At 44.2% G+C, this 16,911-nt stretch overlaps 1 protein-coding gene across 1 annotated transcript in view; it reads left to right on the plus strand.

The window, feature by feature from the left end:
* Window positions 1–1,440: 1,440 nt before the first annotated feature.
* LOC128379081 (BAH and coiled-coil domain-containing protein 1) overlaps window positions 1,441–16,911 on the plus strand; it is a 60,815-nt gene continuing 45,344 nt past the window's right edge. Inside the window, exon 1 of the mRNA XM_053338695.1 lies at window positions 1,441–1,612. Within this exon, the coding sequence (XP_053194670.1) occupies window positions 1,441–1,612 (172 nt within the window). The remainder of the gene's footprint in view (window positions 1,613–16,911) is intronic.

Consider the following 16,911-nt stretch of genomic DNA (forward strand, 5'->3'; position numbering starts at 1 on the left):
ATGGCCTATAATGTATTTACTGCTTCATTTGATTACCTGACCTGAAATAGGTCAAGGCAGATGAAGACAGTGAGAGTGCAGTTATTCACATGCACATACACACACACACATACAAGGATGCGCGCACACGCCCTCACGCACACACAGTGAGAGAGAGAGAGAGAGAGAGAGAGAGAGAGGGAGAGAGAGAGAGAGAGAGTCCATCTTTTTTCAGGAGCTGATGCATCTCTGTTATGGAGCGATATAATAATCTTATTTTAAATATTAAGCTTCCTGTTTTATGTGTCGGAACTTTATGACGTGACATCACATCTTATAGGCCTGATGGTGCTCAAATTGGTCGATGCAATGATGCCTTTCCCCCCCCCCCAATTATTTAGTTTGATTATAAACTGGGTTATTATGTGGTTTGTGTATGATCCAAAAAATGTAATGCATCAAATACATAAGGCATAGCTGAAAATCACTGTAGAGCAAAATGTGAAAATAGTGTGAGGTGTAATGAGAGCTGGATGGAGGTGACAGAGGCAGAAAAAAAGCGAGACAATAGGACGAGCAGGAGGAGAAGGCAGGCAGTGTTCACCTTGAGATGTACTGAGTAGGCTTCCATCATTTTAACCCACCCAAACAGAACAACACTTCCTCCTCGGGGTATGATTTTTAGATTGTTGCTGCAATCATGATTTCATTTTTTGATTTCTTTTTTTTTTTTTTTTTTTTTTAAAGAGAGAGAATATGCTTACCATGCTTTTGAGAAAGAGTGACTGTGTGCAACTGCTGACATGGTAGTCGAATTAATTGTTGTTGGTTTTTTTTAATAAGATATGATATGAAACTTATTAAATATAAAACACTAGGCTATATTAGAGGCTAAAATGTGTTTCAGTGCTCGTTATGTGCGTGTCTGTGGAATAGGAACTGCTCTCCTGCTCTCCTCCATATGATGCATATTAGGCCTATATCCCAGGCTGATCAATAGAGCTGAGTCTGAGCCCGGCTCAGTGGGCATTTGAACGCCTCGCTGGCCGTTTGTATCCGCGGTGACTTATTTTGTACCATCAGTTTACCCCCGAAAAGGGTTCTTTCAGCTATGCAAAGGCAATCTTGACATGGCAGATATGGCATTACAGCAAAAATCAATGGAGCAATCTATGGATTTGTTTTCTCTTATATTTTTGTTGGATTAGAGTGCAATGTCAGTAACCTTTTTTGCTTCATGTAATTCTTAACCGGGCTCTATATTTTTCTTGATAATAAAAAAAATGCCTCGATGTTTCTCCTTTGACAGAAAAGATGATCGGGGGCTACGTTTTTGGCTGGAGAAGCCTGCGATCGACTGAATGCAACACATAGATCTAAAGGAAAGGACTATTATATGGGTTGCATTTGATTTTCCTGACCTGCCCAATCCGGATTTCGGATTACTCAACATTCTTCGGAATGGAAGGACGGGATTTCGCTGCTCCGGCGCACCTCATATCAGAGCGGGGCGCCCTGGTGCACCGAGCCGCCTCTCGGATCGCTCCCTCGGGCCACAGCTCTGTGCAGCACGCCGGTCACTTCCCGCCGGGGAAATACTACCCCTCGCACATACCAATGGCTCCCCACTCAGGTTAGTGAGACCATTTGCTGGGTTTTCTGTCACACAAGCATGTATCTGCTGAAATGTATTCCCATATCATCAACACTTATCTGTCTCTATACTGGCTGTTGTTTCAAATGCTCCTCTCACACCGCTACGATATAAAGTCTGTGCATTTATCAGCGTGAATAATGGTCTATGGGCGGCATGCGTGGTGTAGTACAAAGCTGATTATTTTTGTGCACAAAAGAGAAGAACAGACGGGGCTTTCTGTTTTAAATAAATGATAGCTCAGGTGTGCTGTTGACAGACTTTCTCTCTTCAAATATCAGCAAATAAATCAGGTGAAATGTGATTTACACTGGGCCAACAATTAGGAATTTTGATTAAGCTGAATCAACATTTACAGCTTAAATATCTCGAAGGTAATAAATACATCTCAGTTAAACAAATAGCCATTTGGTAAGTTAGGTAAATGTCATGGTATTTTTTAAAATGCCATAAATGTCTGTTTTAGTTTGCACGTATGAAGTTGGACAGAGCTCACTGGCACTGGTTCCCCGCTGGCTCTGGAGCTGAATCTGAAATGAGATTTTGTCACTTCACGTCAAATTGATAAGTGTCACACTGATGCCATCACTTAACCATAACCGTGAGCCAGAACCCAGAGCCATAAGCAAAGCGCAAAGCAGGGCGAGCACAGGTTTGCAATGGGTGCAGTTAGGAGTGCATGGATGGTGGGTGTATAGGAGGAAGAGCGATACTAGAAAATCCTTCTATATTGAGCTTCAAAGTGTCGGGGTGCAAATGTGTTCACGGTGCATGCATCGAGTTTAACAAGTGACTTGGGTATCATGTGTACCCAAATGTGCACGTTTACAAACACTTCCCATTTACAACTTGAAGACAGAATAGAAAGAACTGGATCAGCTTACAGTATAAATGTATTCTTTTTTTAAATATAGGATGTGGACACAATAAAAGAAACACCTGTACAGTAAAATGCATCCTAAAGCATTTAACCATCTAAAAGTAGCAAAGTAGTAAGATAAGTTTTTGTTGAGACTGTAATAACTAATTTAATTCAATGATCATTTTTTAGACTAAACTGGCTGGTTTATGTAGGATATCATTGGACACATATATATATATATATATATATATATATATATATATATATATATATATATATATATATATATTCAGGTGTTCCTAATTTCGTGCTCTGGATAATACAAACATATTATAGATTGCATTGCTGTTGTGTTGCTGCTTTCATTTTTGTCCACATCTGTAAAACAAAAGATATTTAAATAACAGTGGCACATTGATTGCAAACAATTACACTTCTGGGATGATTTCCTTTTGAAAATATGTAAATGTGGCTTCCAAAAACCACATGTTTATGATGCAGCAGCTGGGGAAATTTTGGTTCAAGTTATTCTATATAACTCATGATATCTGAATTGTGTGGGTTCATTGTGGTTGAATACAGTCTTGCAGTAACCTCTGACAATGTGTTTTTTTTTTTTTTGTCTTCTGAGTTGCATTTGATTTATTTATGAATGTATGTATATGTTTTGATAGCTTATTTAAACAATCTACTTTAGGCTGTATTTTGTGGCAGTCAAATGTAGTTTTCAAATTATATTATTTTATAAAGATTCTAAATTCATTTGCAAAATGATGCAAAACATGAGGTATAATTAGTCATTCAGGAGAATTCATGGGCGCTGTTCACCATTCATCTCTCACCATTCATGTTTGCTTTTGGCAGTACTCTCTCTCTCTCTCTCTCTCTAGCTCTAGCTATCTCTCTCTCTCTCTCTCTCTCTTTCTCTCTCTCTCACACACATACACACACACACACACACACATACACACACACACACACACACACATAGTGCCTGTGTCCGTATGTATTTATTTATTTATTTTATTATAGATGTTTGGTTGAGAGCATGAAGGCTAATGCTGGCTAGAGGGTACAGGTGCTCCCCCAACCTGATTCAGTGTTTCTTTTGTAGTATTGTGCTACACCAACATGAAGACCCCCTTCCCCCACCCCCTCACCCAAATGTCATCACTGTTCAATGAGCAGCACAGGTGGTTTATTGTTCTTCCCAGCCTCGTCAGTAACACATGGGTGTGGACTGGCGAGAAGGAGAACCTAATCTCCCCAAGATTTGGAAAATGAGTTAATTCTCCACATTTCAGGTGCTTGATTGAATTAACATGGAGGATAATTTCACATAAGTTCACATCATTTCTAAATCCTCTCTGCTTCTGTCGGATTTTTTGTTTTGTTTTTTGCGCTCAGCTGATGTGCAATCTTTGATTTATTATTTAATAATATTTGAAAATGTCAGGCATGTCGTAATACATGAAGCATAATTCACAGTTATTCATGGCATATATTTTCAAAATGGTAATTCATCAACATGGCACAAAATGCAAATGTATTATCCCTGTGATGTAACATACATTTGTTTTACCCTTTGAAAGAAATCTATTTTAATTGATTATTTCCTATTTTAAAATAAGAAAAACTTAAACACACATTTAAATTTAAATTTTTTAAAAATGTATTTTCTGATCACACCAACAAGTAATTGTTAACCTTTTTTTCCTTTTTCTTTTTTTTCCAATCAGATTGATTTAACCTGTAAACAAATACAGGTCAGTCATACTATGTAAGAACAGTCAAATGCTCAGTTGGTTGTCTGACCAAACAGGTCCATGACTGTTGTTAGTCTTGACAGGGCAGGTCATTAGTGTCCCGTCTAGTGTCCCGTATGCTAGCAACATTAGCACAACTGAGCATGTTGTTTGCTGAGTGGGTTGGATCTCTTCAATGTCTCTGCACTTTCCCCCTGGGGACTAACTCGCACACTGGTTCACATGAATACTTTACAAAGAGCATGAATATTTCAGGGTTGATGTAAAAATGCATTCAGAGGCAGGTTTCTGATGTGGCTCCTTGAAAAGGCTCCTCTGACTTTGCAGAGGTATTTATTGTGAGCACCCCCCCCCCCTTCACCCTTACTGCTAAAATGAGTGATGGGTGGTTGCAACACCCTCCCTTGGCATTGTTCCATGCTGGGTTACAAAACTTCACCATATTTTTGGCGGAAATTTGCTTTCTTTCTTTTACACAGACCGGTGAGTTTGCTTGCAATCAGGTGTCAACAGACGCACACTCCAACCTTCTTGCCCACTGAACCATGTTACTTAGCGCTACTAGAGATTCTGTCAGTGTGCATTTGCCTCTGTCCATCTTCACCTACTACAAACCAGTCATTTGTAATGCATGTCAGGTGGTCAATTTATAGTTTGCACTTGCACTGTGTTCTGGGAATGTGACATTGGAGCAACTCCTCTCTGCGTGTGCTTGCTTATACAACGAGACACAGACCTGTAAACTCATCTAATGTGGTTTAATTCAGACAGTTCATTTACAAGGTCTTTGAAACAGTAATTGTATCTTCTGCGGGCTCCGGCACTGAGAGTTGAAGACAGTCTTCTCTTGGCTGTGAGGCCCGGGATTCAGATGTTGGATAGTGTCAAAGCAGGAGACACAGTGGAGCTGTCTTTACTGCTGGCATTTATGGCTAGAGGCTCATCTTTCAGCCATATTGTTCTGATCAGTGTGCTTTGGCTGAGGTGTGGCTGTGTGAAAGCAGCAGGGGGCTCAGAGGCTGTCCATGGCTGAGATCTACTCTAAACACCCCATGTAATCAAAGGTCATATTTGTGTCATCTCGCTCACTCAACCTCCCCTTCCTTTAACATCTCCTCTGTCTCCCTTTCCATACACTGTATGCTCTCTCCTCCCCTCCATTTCTCAGTCTCCTTTCTTTCCAGCAGGAAGACCCTTGTGTCTGGGAAGCGGTGGTCTTCCTGCCACTTCTGTTTTAGCCACCTTCCCCTGCCCCGGGCCATTGTTGCAGACCCCAGCTTTGTGTGTATTTTACGGCTGCTGTTAAAGATAAAAAACAGTCCCTTCCACCCCCTTTATTGTTTTCTGGTAGGATGTCCCTGTCATTCCCTTGGTTTTTATGTCCTAGCTGGATATCCGAGCAGCTTCCCCCTTCAAAGGTTAGCTGTGCTGTCTGCCTTCTCCCATTTTTTTTTCCAAAGGGGAATAAATAACTTTACTGAGACTTTTATTGAACGTCTCATTGCTGGAATATCCCATGGGTCTGTGGTTGTTGGGAAGAAGCTTCAAAGACAAACACAGGTGTTTGGTGGAGTTAGCAAAGGACTGGTTACAGCCAGGGCCTTTAAAAGAATAAACTCCGTAAGTGGGTGAGGGTTGTTTGTGGGAAGGGAGGCTTCTTCTTCTTCTTGGCCTTGTAGCTCTTATGTTGTGAGCACTCACAGTTCGTACCGTGCTTCCCATTGCCTTTTACCTACCCCCCTATCCTTGTTGACCCAAGACAAGAGTGGTGACTTGAGTGTGTTGCATGCTCAGCATAATTATTTAGTAGCACAGCACCACTGAAAGCCTCTGCCAATCCTCTGTGTCACGAAAACAATTTTTAGTATTTGGTAAGAGAAATTTAATAGGTGAGCCTTACCTGAATAAAAAGAAAACTGACATCTTGAATAACCTATCTTAAATATTACATTAAAAAGCTATTTGTATCCACTAGCTGCTGTGGTGGAAGTGCAGTGACAGAACATGGGTCCTAGGCCAAGTTCCATTTGGCTCTGGCCTTGCGCACTCCTTCCCTTGTTCGCTCCAGTTCTGCAAAACAGAGTGAGAACCTTGGCCTGTTGTCGGACTCGTTTGTGGATTGTTGCGAGATGACACTGTTCGGACGCAATGTCACAGGAGTCCCCCTGAATAGTGGAGGTGTTGCTTGGCATCCTACACCTGGCTGAAATAGCACCTTGCCTGGTGCTGCCGCCATCTGTCACCTTACCCTGACCCTCCTACTAGAGACCCAAATGACTTGCAAGGGCAGTCGTCTTTAAAAAGGGTAAATCCCTTGCATATTTGAAAAGACGTTTGGTTACAGGGTAACATGCAGTGACCATGTTTTGAATTAATTCAGGCATTCGTAGCGTTAAAACTCTGGCATGTCCCTGTCACACCAGGTGTCCAAAAACCAGTCATCAAAAATAAGTAAGAGCATCTGGAATTCATTACACTCAGGTTATGGAAGTGGCTGATAAATAATTTAGTCAATTGCTTTTCTTCACCTTTCTTTGACTAAAGTTTGACTCATCAGCAAATCTGTCCACAGAAAGTGAAGGCTTAGGCTGAGTGAGGGAAAAAAAAGAAGGGGTCTGGCTTTGCAAGAGGATTTTGGCTAGCGAGTGGCCATGCCGCCTCAGAGACAGGCTCTTCAAACAGACCGCCACCCACACTACACCGTGTGGCATGATGCCACAGAGCCCTCGCCTCGAGCATGGGGCGTGTACATGGGACAAACACAAAGGAGACCCACGGGTGAGAGCGACGGGCAGGGTAATACCTTCCTGTATCAGATTTCAGGGCATTGGATTTCAAAACCTTCCCATCTATTTTTACACTCTACGTAAGGAAGTGAGAAGTTGCATTAAGAACCCAATGAGGCTCTTTTGTTCACTTCCCATGACGAACACACACCAAAACTTAAAAAAAAAAGAAAAAAAAGAGAGGAAAAAAGAACCTGGACTGAAAATATATTGTTGCGAGATTGAATAGACTGATACATTTGCCCAAAGTCAACCGCTGCTGTTTTGTTTGTGATTTGGATCTCTCTGTGTTTTGCTCTTTTTCCCTTTCTTTCTGTCCCCCTTTCCCCCCCTCCCTCGCCTTCCCTCTCCCAGTATCAGGCTGCTTCTCATCAGGAAGCCCCAGGCCCACCTCAGTGCATGGCCGTATTGCATGTGACAGCTGTTAGACATTATTAACGGCTCAAGCAGAAAATCCAGATTACTTGTTTTTTAATTTCAATTTTATTATTGTAATCGTTCAGTGAAAAGAACAAAAAAGGACCGTTGCCCTATTGTTGTTAGCAGATTTGTGGTCAGTGGCAATAATGCACGTAAGTGTGTATGAGTGGGTGTGTGTGGTTATGTTTGGGTGGGTTTTGCATGCGTGTGTGTGTGCTGGGCTGTGTTCTCCAGACACCCCCCACTGGAGCCGAGGCACCCTGTGGTTGGCTGTGAGGCCTAGACAGGTGCATTGTTAACCCTCTAACGTCTGAGTCTGTCCCTGCTGGATCTACTGTTAGTGCTTCCGGCAAGACTTCATGCTCATGATGCTGCTTGTGTAGTGGTCCCACTTTTTGCTGCATGCACAGTAAACAGTGATACGCTAATGATGTTCACATGAAAGGAATATGGAAAATCCTAATTTTTTAGACATAAGAGGATAGTTTAGTTTATAGGATGTCTGCTCAGTTCTGTGATATTTTATAAAGAACAGGCTGAAGTTCTGCTAACATGCTGTTAACGTACAAGATTCATTTTTAGAAGGGAAACAATTATGTAAAGTCAGTATTTGTTCCTGTACAGTGTTTCCAAACAGGAACAAAAATCTGTTTATTGTTATAATCCGGGTTATGAGCTTCTCTATTTCAATTGACAAACAATGATTCATAAATGTAGATGGTATGTGGAGAAGGGCAGGACTGAGAGCAGATATAAACTCAATAATGGGCCACGATTCGGCGACTGTCAGTGGAACAGCGGGCGGTGGTGACACACGGTACCAAACAATGAGGTGCACAGCTAAATATATGCAGAGATTTGCCATAAAATATACATGCAGTATGCCTCTCAAGGATGTGTCAGCCCTTTTGTGAGAAAACAAAGATTAGCATCAGGAATTCCATTTTAATAAGTCTCTTGGGAGCATCCAACCAGCTGCCTAGTCCTCAATCCAAAGGGGACTTGTTGCTCTCTCTCCCTCTTTCCCATTTTTCTTCCTCTCTCTTGCTCTCTCTCTCTCTCTCTCTCCTTTTCATGGATTTCCTGTGCTCCTTCTGACATTGATTAGAACAAAAAAATCCCACTCTCTCCCTCCCTTTCTCCTTATTTTTTATCAAATCACTTGTTTTACACCACAAATTCTTTCATGTCTACATGTACTGTCTATGATGATCCATGTCCATACCTTGTTTGCTCCTCCCTGCAGTCACCCCATCTCCCGCCTTCTCTTTTACATTCATTGTCCCCTATGTTATATTTGGCTGTGCCCCTCTCTGCCCTCCACCTCGTTCTGCAGGTTTTCTTTTGTTTTTGTTTTTTTTTAACGTCCCCTCTGCCTGGTGTGACCACTAGGCTACACTGCATACTCTCTCTGATACAGTATGTGTCCTGAGGATCTGGGGCAAATGACTGGCTCCTCAGCAACAGATGTGTGTTTGTCTGCCGGTGCTGCATGCATTAGCTCTCTCTGTTTGCCGTGCACGGCCATTGACCTACCCTCTGGTGAATGTGGGGGAGGGGTAGGGGTGAGTTTGTGTGTTTAGACGAAAGAAACAGACATAGAGAAATAAAGGAGAGCGACAGCAAGACTAGATGCACACTGTCACATACCGTCATACACTTACTGGTGCATTGCAAGCAAATGCACACACAGGCACAAACACACACACATACATGCACGCACGCACGCTTGCACACACATACACACACTGTCACATGTCATACACACTCACACATCTTGCTTCCCGTGAGGCTGTGGGGCCAGTGGGACAGAGCAAGCTTGAGAGTCTGGTTCGTCTGTTTACATCTAATTATAGAAACAGGACTATTTCTGCAACCACTGTCTCAGCTTTTTTATATTCTTACGAGAGAGAGAGAAAAAGAGAGAGAGAGAGGAGGAGAGAGAGAGAGAGAGGGGAAAAAAAACAAAGCTTGACAGTCTTTTCTCACAATGGTGAGCGGTTATCTCATCCCCTCAGTGCTGCTACAGTCTTCAGGCTCTCAGTACAGTACAACAGGAGACAGAGAGGGTGGGGGAGAGTGTCTTGTATCGTAAGCCCTCTCATGTAACATGTGCAAATTTACGAGAAGCGCAGCAAGGCGATGTATTTTCTCCCATTAGCCTCGCAGATATATTCGGTTGACAATCACCCTGTTAAAAAGAGAATAATTTCTACACCTCTGCCCTGCGGGCTCTCACTCTGACATGGCAGAAAGTGCTGTCCATCACACCAGTCAAAACAAAAGGAAGAAGGAGTTGATGTTGGGGATTAGAGTTGTATAAAATGTATCTAGTATTAAAGAGACAGGGGCAGCACTGTAGTTAATCCTCCAGCTTGGTGGCTGATATCCAGCTGAGTGGCTGTTGTTAGCCAGGGGGGCCTGGATGGGGGAAGCTGTCAGGGAGACGCTGGGCTGCCTGTTGGCCGCCTGGGGATTCCAGGTGAGAGTCAGATCAGGGCAGGGTTGGGCCTGTGGGTCTCAGCCAGACAGGTTGCAGCCTCTTGCAGGTGCTTTCATAAAGAGCCCCATAGGCAAAATGTACAGCCCACTGGATGCAACCTGAGCCAGGTGTGCCCCATCCCCCACCAAAGTACATAAAGCACTACATAATGGAAATGTGTGCTTGCATAAACCCCACCGCTATCACCCACTCCACCCCCTTTATTCAGAGACATGGCAGGTAAATTAATTGGCCGTGAGTATGTAACGTATAAGCTGAGATAAAGGTGCACTGTCTGGCCGAGGCATAGCATAACGGCCATAATGATGGTTCTATTGTGTTGATGTTGAGGGGGGTAGTTAGCAGCACAACCAGCAGGGCCCTTGCTGGAGGGCTGGATAGCCTCTGATTAATAGTGGGGAATGCTTTGAAGTGACACCCAAGTGCAGCGGCTCACAGGGTAATAGCAATACCATCAGTGCAGGGAACGCTCCTTCTTCTTCAGTCTTCATTAGCTAACGTTTCTCCAGCAGTATCTCACCACCCTCCCCTCACACGCCTGCCTCATCTACAGAGAGTCTTTAGGAGCTCACAGGTTTTTATTTTTGCAATTGTTTCATGATCTTGCTGTCATTTCTCTCTGTCATGTTCGGTAAAATGGGCGATTTTTTTTCTTGAAGGCACCGGAAAGAGCTCTACTGCACAGGTGAACTGTGGCACAGGCTGAAGATTCGTGGGATTGATGTGGCACAAGTGGGACATGGTTGGGGACTATTCACGGGATCCATTTTGATCTCCCATACTGACAGATGAACTACAGCTGTGGGTGTGTCTGTGTAAGTGTGAATGTGTGTGTGCATGTGTGTTTGGGAAGCCAAAGCAGGGAGGCAGGGTTGGGTCTGTCAGCTGTTGGAGTAAAGTAAACTATTAGTGGTGGGAGAAGGCAGTGTTTCCAGTGAAGAATTAGAACCACTTCTAATTGCAGTGAGGTTGGGCTATGATTACATGCTGGCTAATGCACTGACAGACCTCTCACTTGGCTGGCTCTCAGAACGCTGCTGAAATGGCTGAATGCCTTTTGGTTATACAGCATAATAGGAGGGGGTGTGGACACACGTGTGTGTGTGCTCTAAGTGTGGGTGGCTGCCTGTGTGTATCTGTGATTAAACTTGATTTTAAGAATGGTTTTCTTTACTTTTTACATGTTGTTGCTCATATTTGTGTGTGGGATTTGTTTGTGTGTGTGTTTTCTGTGTGATAACTGTGCTCTGCTTGTTTCTTGAGTGCCTGTCATTATTTGTAGTGGAGGCAACTTTTCTTACCAAATCAAAACTCAGTTGGAACAACAGTCTCTGAACAGTATGGAAGAAGTGTGTGTGTGTTGTTGAGTTTTTGTGTATGCATGTGTTGTATTTGTGTGAGTGTGTGTATGCCCACGGGAAAGAGCAATCAAAGGAACTGTGTGGTGGGGCGATCGTGTAAAAGTAGTGAGAGAGGAAACAGAGTGGCAGGCAGCTGAGAGGGCAGCATGTGGGGGTGGACGGGGGGGCTGATGCAGGTGCCTAATTCTACCTCAGCCCTGGGCATTTTATATTCCATCCAGCTCTCTCTTTTCCACTTCTGCACAGGGCTGTTGGGGGATGTGGTAAACCCACCTGGTTCAATCACAACGGTGATTAGCTGATATATCTGTGACAGTAATCAGAATAATAACACACACAGATGGATTTATACAGCATTATATTGTAAGTCTGCTGCATAAATAATCAGGTAGGATTTTAAGAAGCTGTGTTTATTTTTCCCCTCATAATTTTAATTACTAATTTTTTGCTTGTGGAACAGCTTGTTCTCAGGTGTGCAGAAGCCCCTGTTTGTGAGAAGCTGCAGTTTACTGTTTTGCTGGCAAGTGCTGTAAATCACATCGCATTCCCAGCATATGGGATGACAGTTATGGGAGTGTATCTGCTGTTTCTTCATCATGCCCTTAGGCCTGTGTTATCTTTCTTTTTTTTACAAGACAGAAGGAATACAGACATCATTGTGGTTTCTGTGGGGTCAGGAGGTCAGAGATAACTCTCAACACAGAACAAGAATTTTGTTGCGTGCATCTCTGCAGATTGGGTTAGTTGTGGGTCACAGATAGGCTGGGGTGTTTCAAGGACTACCAAACGGATTCCATGAGAGACCTACAGGAGGTATTTCCATGAGGGGAGGGCTTTTGGAGGTCAGTGGTGGCTGCCAAGGTATCATAACCGGACTTGGTACTGTGTATGTGGACACACGTGCGGTTGTTAGGAAACAAAACAGGACGTGTGTTTGGATTATTTTGGTGATGTGGAAGGTCTGTACCTTTCTGACTAATGTGTGACAGAGCAGTGAAGTATTAGGAGAAAAGTGGTCATCCTTACCAGACCGGAGTCGTCTGCACACATGGAAACTGGATGGGTCAATACCACTGGCATGATGGAGGTGGAGTAAACCATACAGCTGCGGGGGAAGTTAGGTACACTGCTTGCCTAAAGAATTTTGTCATGAGATGGAGAATCATGTGATGGTGAAGCAGATGTCTGTTCTTTTTTAGATGGAATTTTATTTATGGTGTGAGATCCGCATTGTATTAAAGCCATTTTTTCTTTGTGTGTGTGTGTGTGTGTGTGTGTGTGTGTGTGTGTGTGTGTGTGTGTGTGTGTGTGTGTGTGTGTGTGTGTGTGTGTGTAAATGTGTATATCCCCATTTGACAGATCTTCTTTCAGAAAGTGGAGCTGCTTTGAGGATCAATACTGACACACTGTCTGCACACGTACACACACAACACACATACACACATTTTTACGCTCACTGTCTCATCTGTCAGTTGACAGAGTTTTCTCCAGCTCCATGGGTTCTCTTTCCAGCCAAGCAGATGGTGAACATTCAGAATGAAAGCAGATCCTAAGTCCTTTTGGACCTCCATCAATCCACCAGTCTCTGGGACCGTCCTGTATGGGGCTCAAGTTTCTCAGCACTGACTTCCCAGCTTTCCAACCACAGCGCACATATGTCCAGTCGAACAGCAGTGCTTTTTAATCTCACATCCAACAACGGTCTACATTTACTCACACAAACACTCTGAAGCTGAGAAAGGGCTGATGACAGTTGCTCCCATTGCTCACTTCTTTTGCTCCCCACCGACTCAGCAGACACCTCCAATCCCAGCAGGGTGCCTCTCTCTACGTCCTTGCCCAGTGTGTGGCACCCCACTGTGTGCATATTGCAAATACTCCTAAGAGCTCATCTCTCTCGCTTCCCTGTGTCTGCCCTGCTTACCTGTTGAAGCAGCTGTACCAACCAACCTCCCCCAGCACTCCACCCTGTGTTTTTATGTGACAGAATAAGCCAGATTTATTTCAGCACACGTGTTTGGACCCTTTAACAGGGCTGGTTTGAAGGCACGCCACTTTGAAGCCTGCACCACTCTTAACTGTAAGTGATTTTACGAGACGTGCTTCTGTGCCAGTCAGCCAGGCCAAGCGCCACAACCAGATTGGTGGAGAGCAATGGGGATGCCATTCCAGTGCACACCATCTGGGACAGGGTCTGAGAAGTGTGTGTTCTTGTGTATGTGAGTATTCACATATGTGTAGGTGTGTGTTTGTGTGCATGTTAAGGGAGAGGGGTGGTTAGCGCTGGCTGTGAAAGGAAAAAAAAGTTTGGCTTTTGGAGGGAGGCCTCATACTGCCCCTGCCCGCGTCTACTGATTTATGGGCTTGTGAAGGAAATCTCTCATTTGTCACTTTTCATCTCTTTTCTCCACGTCATCCTTTTTTTTTCTCCCTCCCTCACTCTCTCTCAATGGAATTCGGCTTTCCCCCAAATCTTCCACTACTTCTAAAGACTGGAGAGGAAGAGCGTATAAGGAAGGAAAGGAAGAGAAACCAGCCAGGAGGGAGCCAGTTTCTTTCCGTATCTGGTTGAAACCATGTTGAACAAAAGGCTTGTCTTAGTGGATATGTTTTAGTAAATATTCATAGGTGTTGACACGCCAGCGTAATGTATTTTGTTTGTGGTAAGGATGCGTGTCATTAGGCAGTGTATACTTTCTGCCTGTAAATAATTCAAAGCACTTGTTACGGTGCTGTTCCTGCTGCACTGTGTTTTTAGCATTATTGTTGAAAATAGAAGAAAAACAAAACATTGGGTCTGAACCTCCTGTGCAACACTGTGTCTCTGTGCGGAGAACATTTCTGGCCACACGGATCCATGCACTCAGGTTTACTGCTAATACCTTCTAGCCAGTACATTACCGCACTGAGGTCACAGTCAGGTCTACTGCAGTCTGGAGCCTTAGCACGCTGCCCGTGTGTTTGTGCGCGTGAATATGCGCTCATCATGTGTTTATGTGCCAGTGTGCACCTTACTCACTCAGGTGCTGGCTATAAATCTGTCTCACCCTTTCCTGGCTCGCTGAGGGCACAGCAAGAGTGGTTGGGGTCTCACCCTTGTTCAAAGCGGGGGAGGAAAAAGGAGGAGAGGGTAAAGGGTTAGAGGGGAAGAGAGATAAATGAGGGAGGGGGCTTAATGAGAGCCCTAGCTCACATGATTATGGGACTGGCTGATAGAAATCAGGATCTTTCTCAAAGAAGTCAATTAACCCCCTCCCCCTTCTCTAATTATGCATGGATTGCTCCACTGGCTCTTTACTGATAGGGCTGCTCAGCTGAACTCAATATGCAGACTCATGCTGCCTGAGTCTACAAGGGGTTGTGTGTGTTGTGAGAAGCATTCCTCAACCTTTTTTTTCCCAGAATCTATTGGCAGTGTGCTTTAAACTCAGGGTTTTCAACGCCATTAGTTATCCCATCCCCCCATCCTTCTTCTCACCTGACAAGCAGAGAGCCAGTACCGGGCAGATCCAGGAGGGGGCTCCACCCCAGGAGGCCTTTGGTCATTAGTGCATTAGACTCTAGATGATGGCTGAACTCTGTGGTCAGAGTAAATAAGCAGTATTGTAGAATGTCAACACGACCAGGCGGCTCCTTCACAGCACCCAGTGTTGACATAACTGCTCTCTTATCTGAGGAGTGCAAAGCCCAGCCCCACAATAGAATACTGTGCCAGAACAAATACAGTAAGGAGATAGAAACCACACTCTCCAGCACATATCCACACACACACACACACGTTGGCTGTGAGGGAATGTGTTGCAAGGCACCACGAGTTAAAGCTGCAGCTGCTGATGCTGAAGTCAATACAGCTCAAAAGAATGCATAACTGATAATGCAGGGTTATACAGCAGGGATGTAATCAAGTTTGGTCCCATACAGCGCTGGCTTTTCTTGCCTCCAGACTGCCTGGTGTTCATGTGAGCTCATGAAAATAATGGGGTGTTTAGGATCTCAGTAATCTGGGTGATGGACTAGAACTCTGTTCGCACTGTTCAACCTGGCAAAGAATGAAGGCCAGCCTGACAGCCATGAGACGAGCTCTGCCATTGGGTTAACATGAATGAGCAATTTGTGGAAGTTGCAGCTGTAGCTATCACTTGGGTGAGTGTGTGTCACAGTGTGCAGACAGAAGGAAAAAGAACAAGGGAGAGGACAAAGGAAGAAAGGTTTCGGTGGTTTGCTTTCCAAGCCTATGTTTAAGTACCTGTGTCACATTTGCTATGTTTCTGTGTCAAAACATTTCACTACGCCTTCTTCCCCTCATTGCCTCGCATCACCCTAATAACTCTTCTTTATTCTCCTTCCCTGTCTCTCCCTGTCCCCCTCTGCCGCCCCCTTCCTCTTCATTATGGCCTCTGCCAGATCAGACTGAGCTTGGCTCGTGCTTACATTGTGATAACCTGCTGAAAGATGTTGCTCTCCTGTGAATAAGAGGACACCCAGCTGTGGTTTTTCTCCTTTTACCTCTCCTTTTAACTCCATGACTAGCTATCGTCCTTACACAGATTCCCCAAATCATTTCACTGGTCAGGCCTGTCACATAGCTTCAGACTTTCTGGCCTAACACGTAGGCGCTGACATGTTTTATAGCCGGCATAGCTAAGTGTATATTAAAGAAAAATAGGAAAAGCCAACATGTGCGCTCATAGGCACACTGTTCAAAGTCATTTTAATGGTTACTTTGGGATGTAAGGCTTTTATTTGAGACCCAAAACACTGCCAGTAGTGCTATTGAGCACGGCCAGACGGGAAAATATATGATTTTAATTTTCATCTCGCTAGCATAGTGGGATTTTTGTGTGTCTTTTGAGTGAATGTGTATCTGTGTGCATGTGTGAGTGTGTGTATGTGAATGTGCTATGGCACACAAAGGGAGCAGCTGTAACACATCTGTTAACTCCGATCAGATGCTGCAAGCCTCTTGTAACCCTGCAAGGCCTCCCGCCTCCTCTATGCCATTTCTGAATACGACTTCAGACAAATACAGTGAAGGGGGGGGGGGGGGGGGGGTAAACACGTCACCGTCCAGCCCTCCCACCTGTCCAGCAGACTAGATGTGATTACTGCAACAAAGATAGACGACTGCAATGGTAGCTGTGCAGCCAACCAACCAGACAGACAAGCCATGAGCAGTTGATCAAGATGATATCCCCCCTGCCGTCTCCCTGGTTTGACCTTGGATGTGCCTTTTTCTACTCCTAGCTGTTAAGGCCTACATCAGTCTAACCAGCTGCAGGAGCGAGAGTAGAGGCTTTTTATGGCTGCCCTGCGCAATGTTACACTCATCTGCTCATGTTCGGGTGAGGATGACCTTCTCTCCTCTGTGCAGATTGCAGGAAATGCTCTTAATTCTACTCATCTCAGCTCAAGTGTGTTGCTGCAGATGTTGAGCAGGCCACAGCAGCGGCATTCCATGGATGACCAGTGTCAGCGGTCAGGAGACATAATTCAACTTTTTCAGATGTATTTTATAAAAGAATTTACTGTGTGATTTGGCTGACCTTGTATACACTTGAAAGTGTCGGCTGCTACAGTGGG

The sequence above is a fragment of the Scomber japonicus genome, chromosome 18, assembly GCF_027409825.1.
Source record: "Scomber japonicus isolate fScoJap1 chromosome 18, fScoJap1.pri, whole genome shotgun sequence".
NCBI lineage: Eukaryota > Metazoa > Chordata > Actinopteri > Scombriformes > Scombridae > Scomber > Scomber japonicus.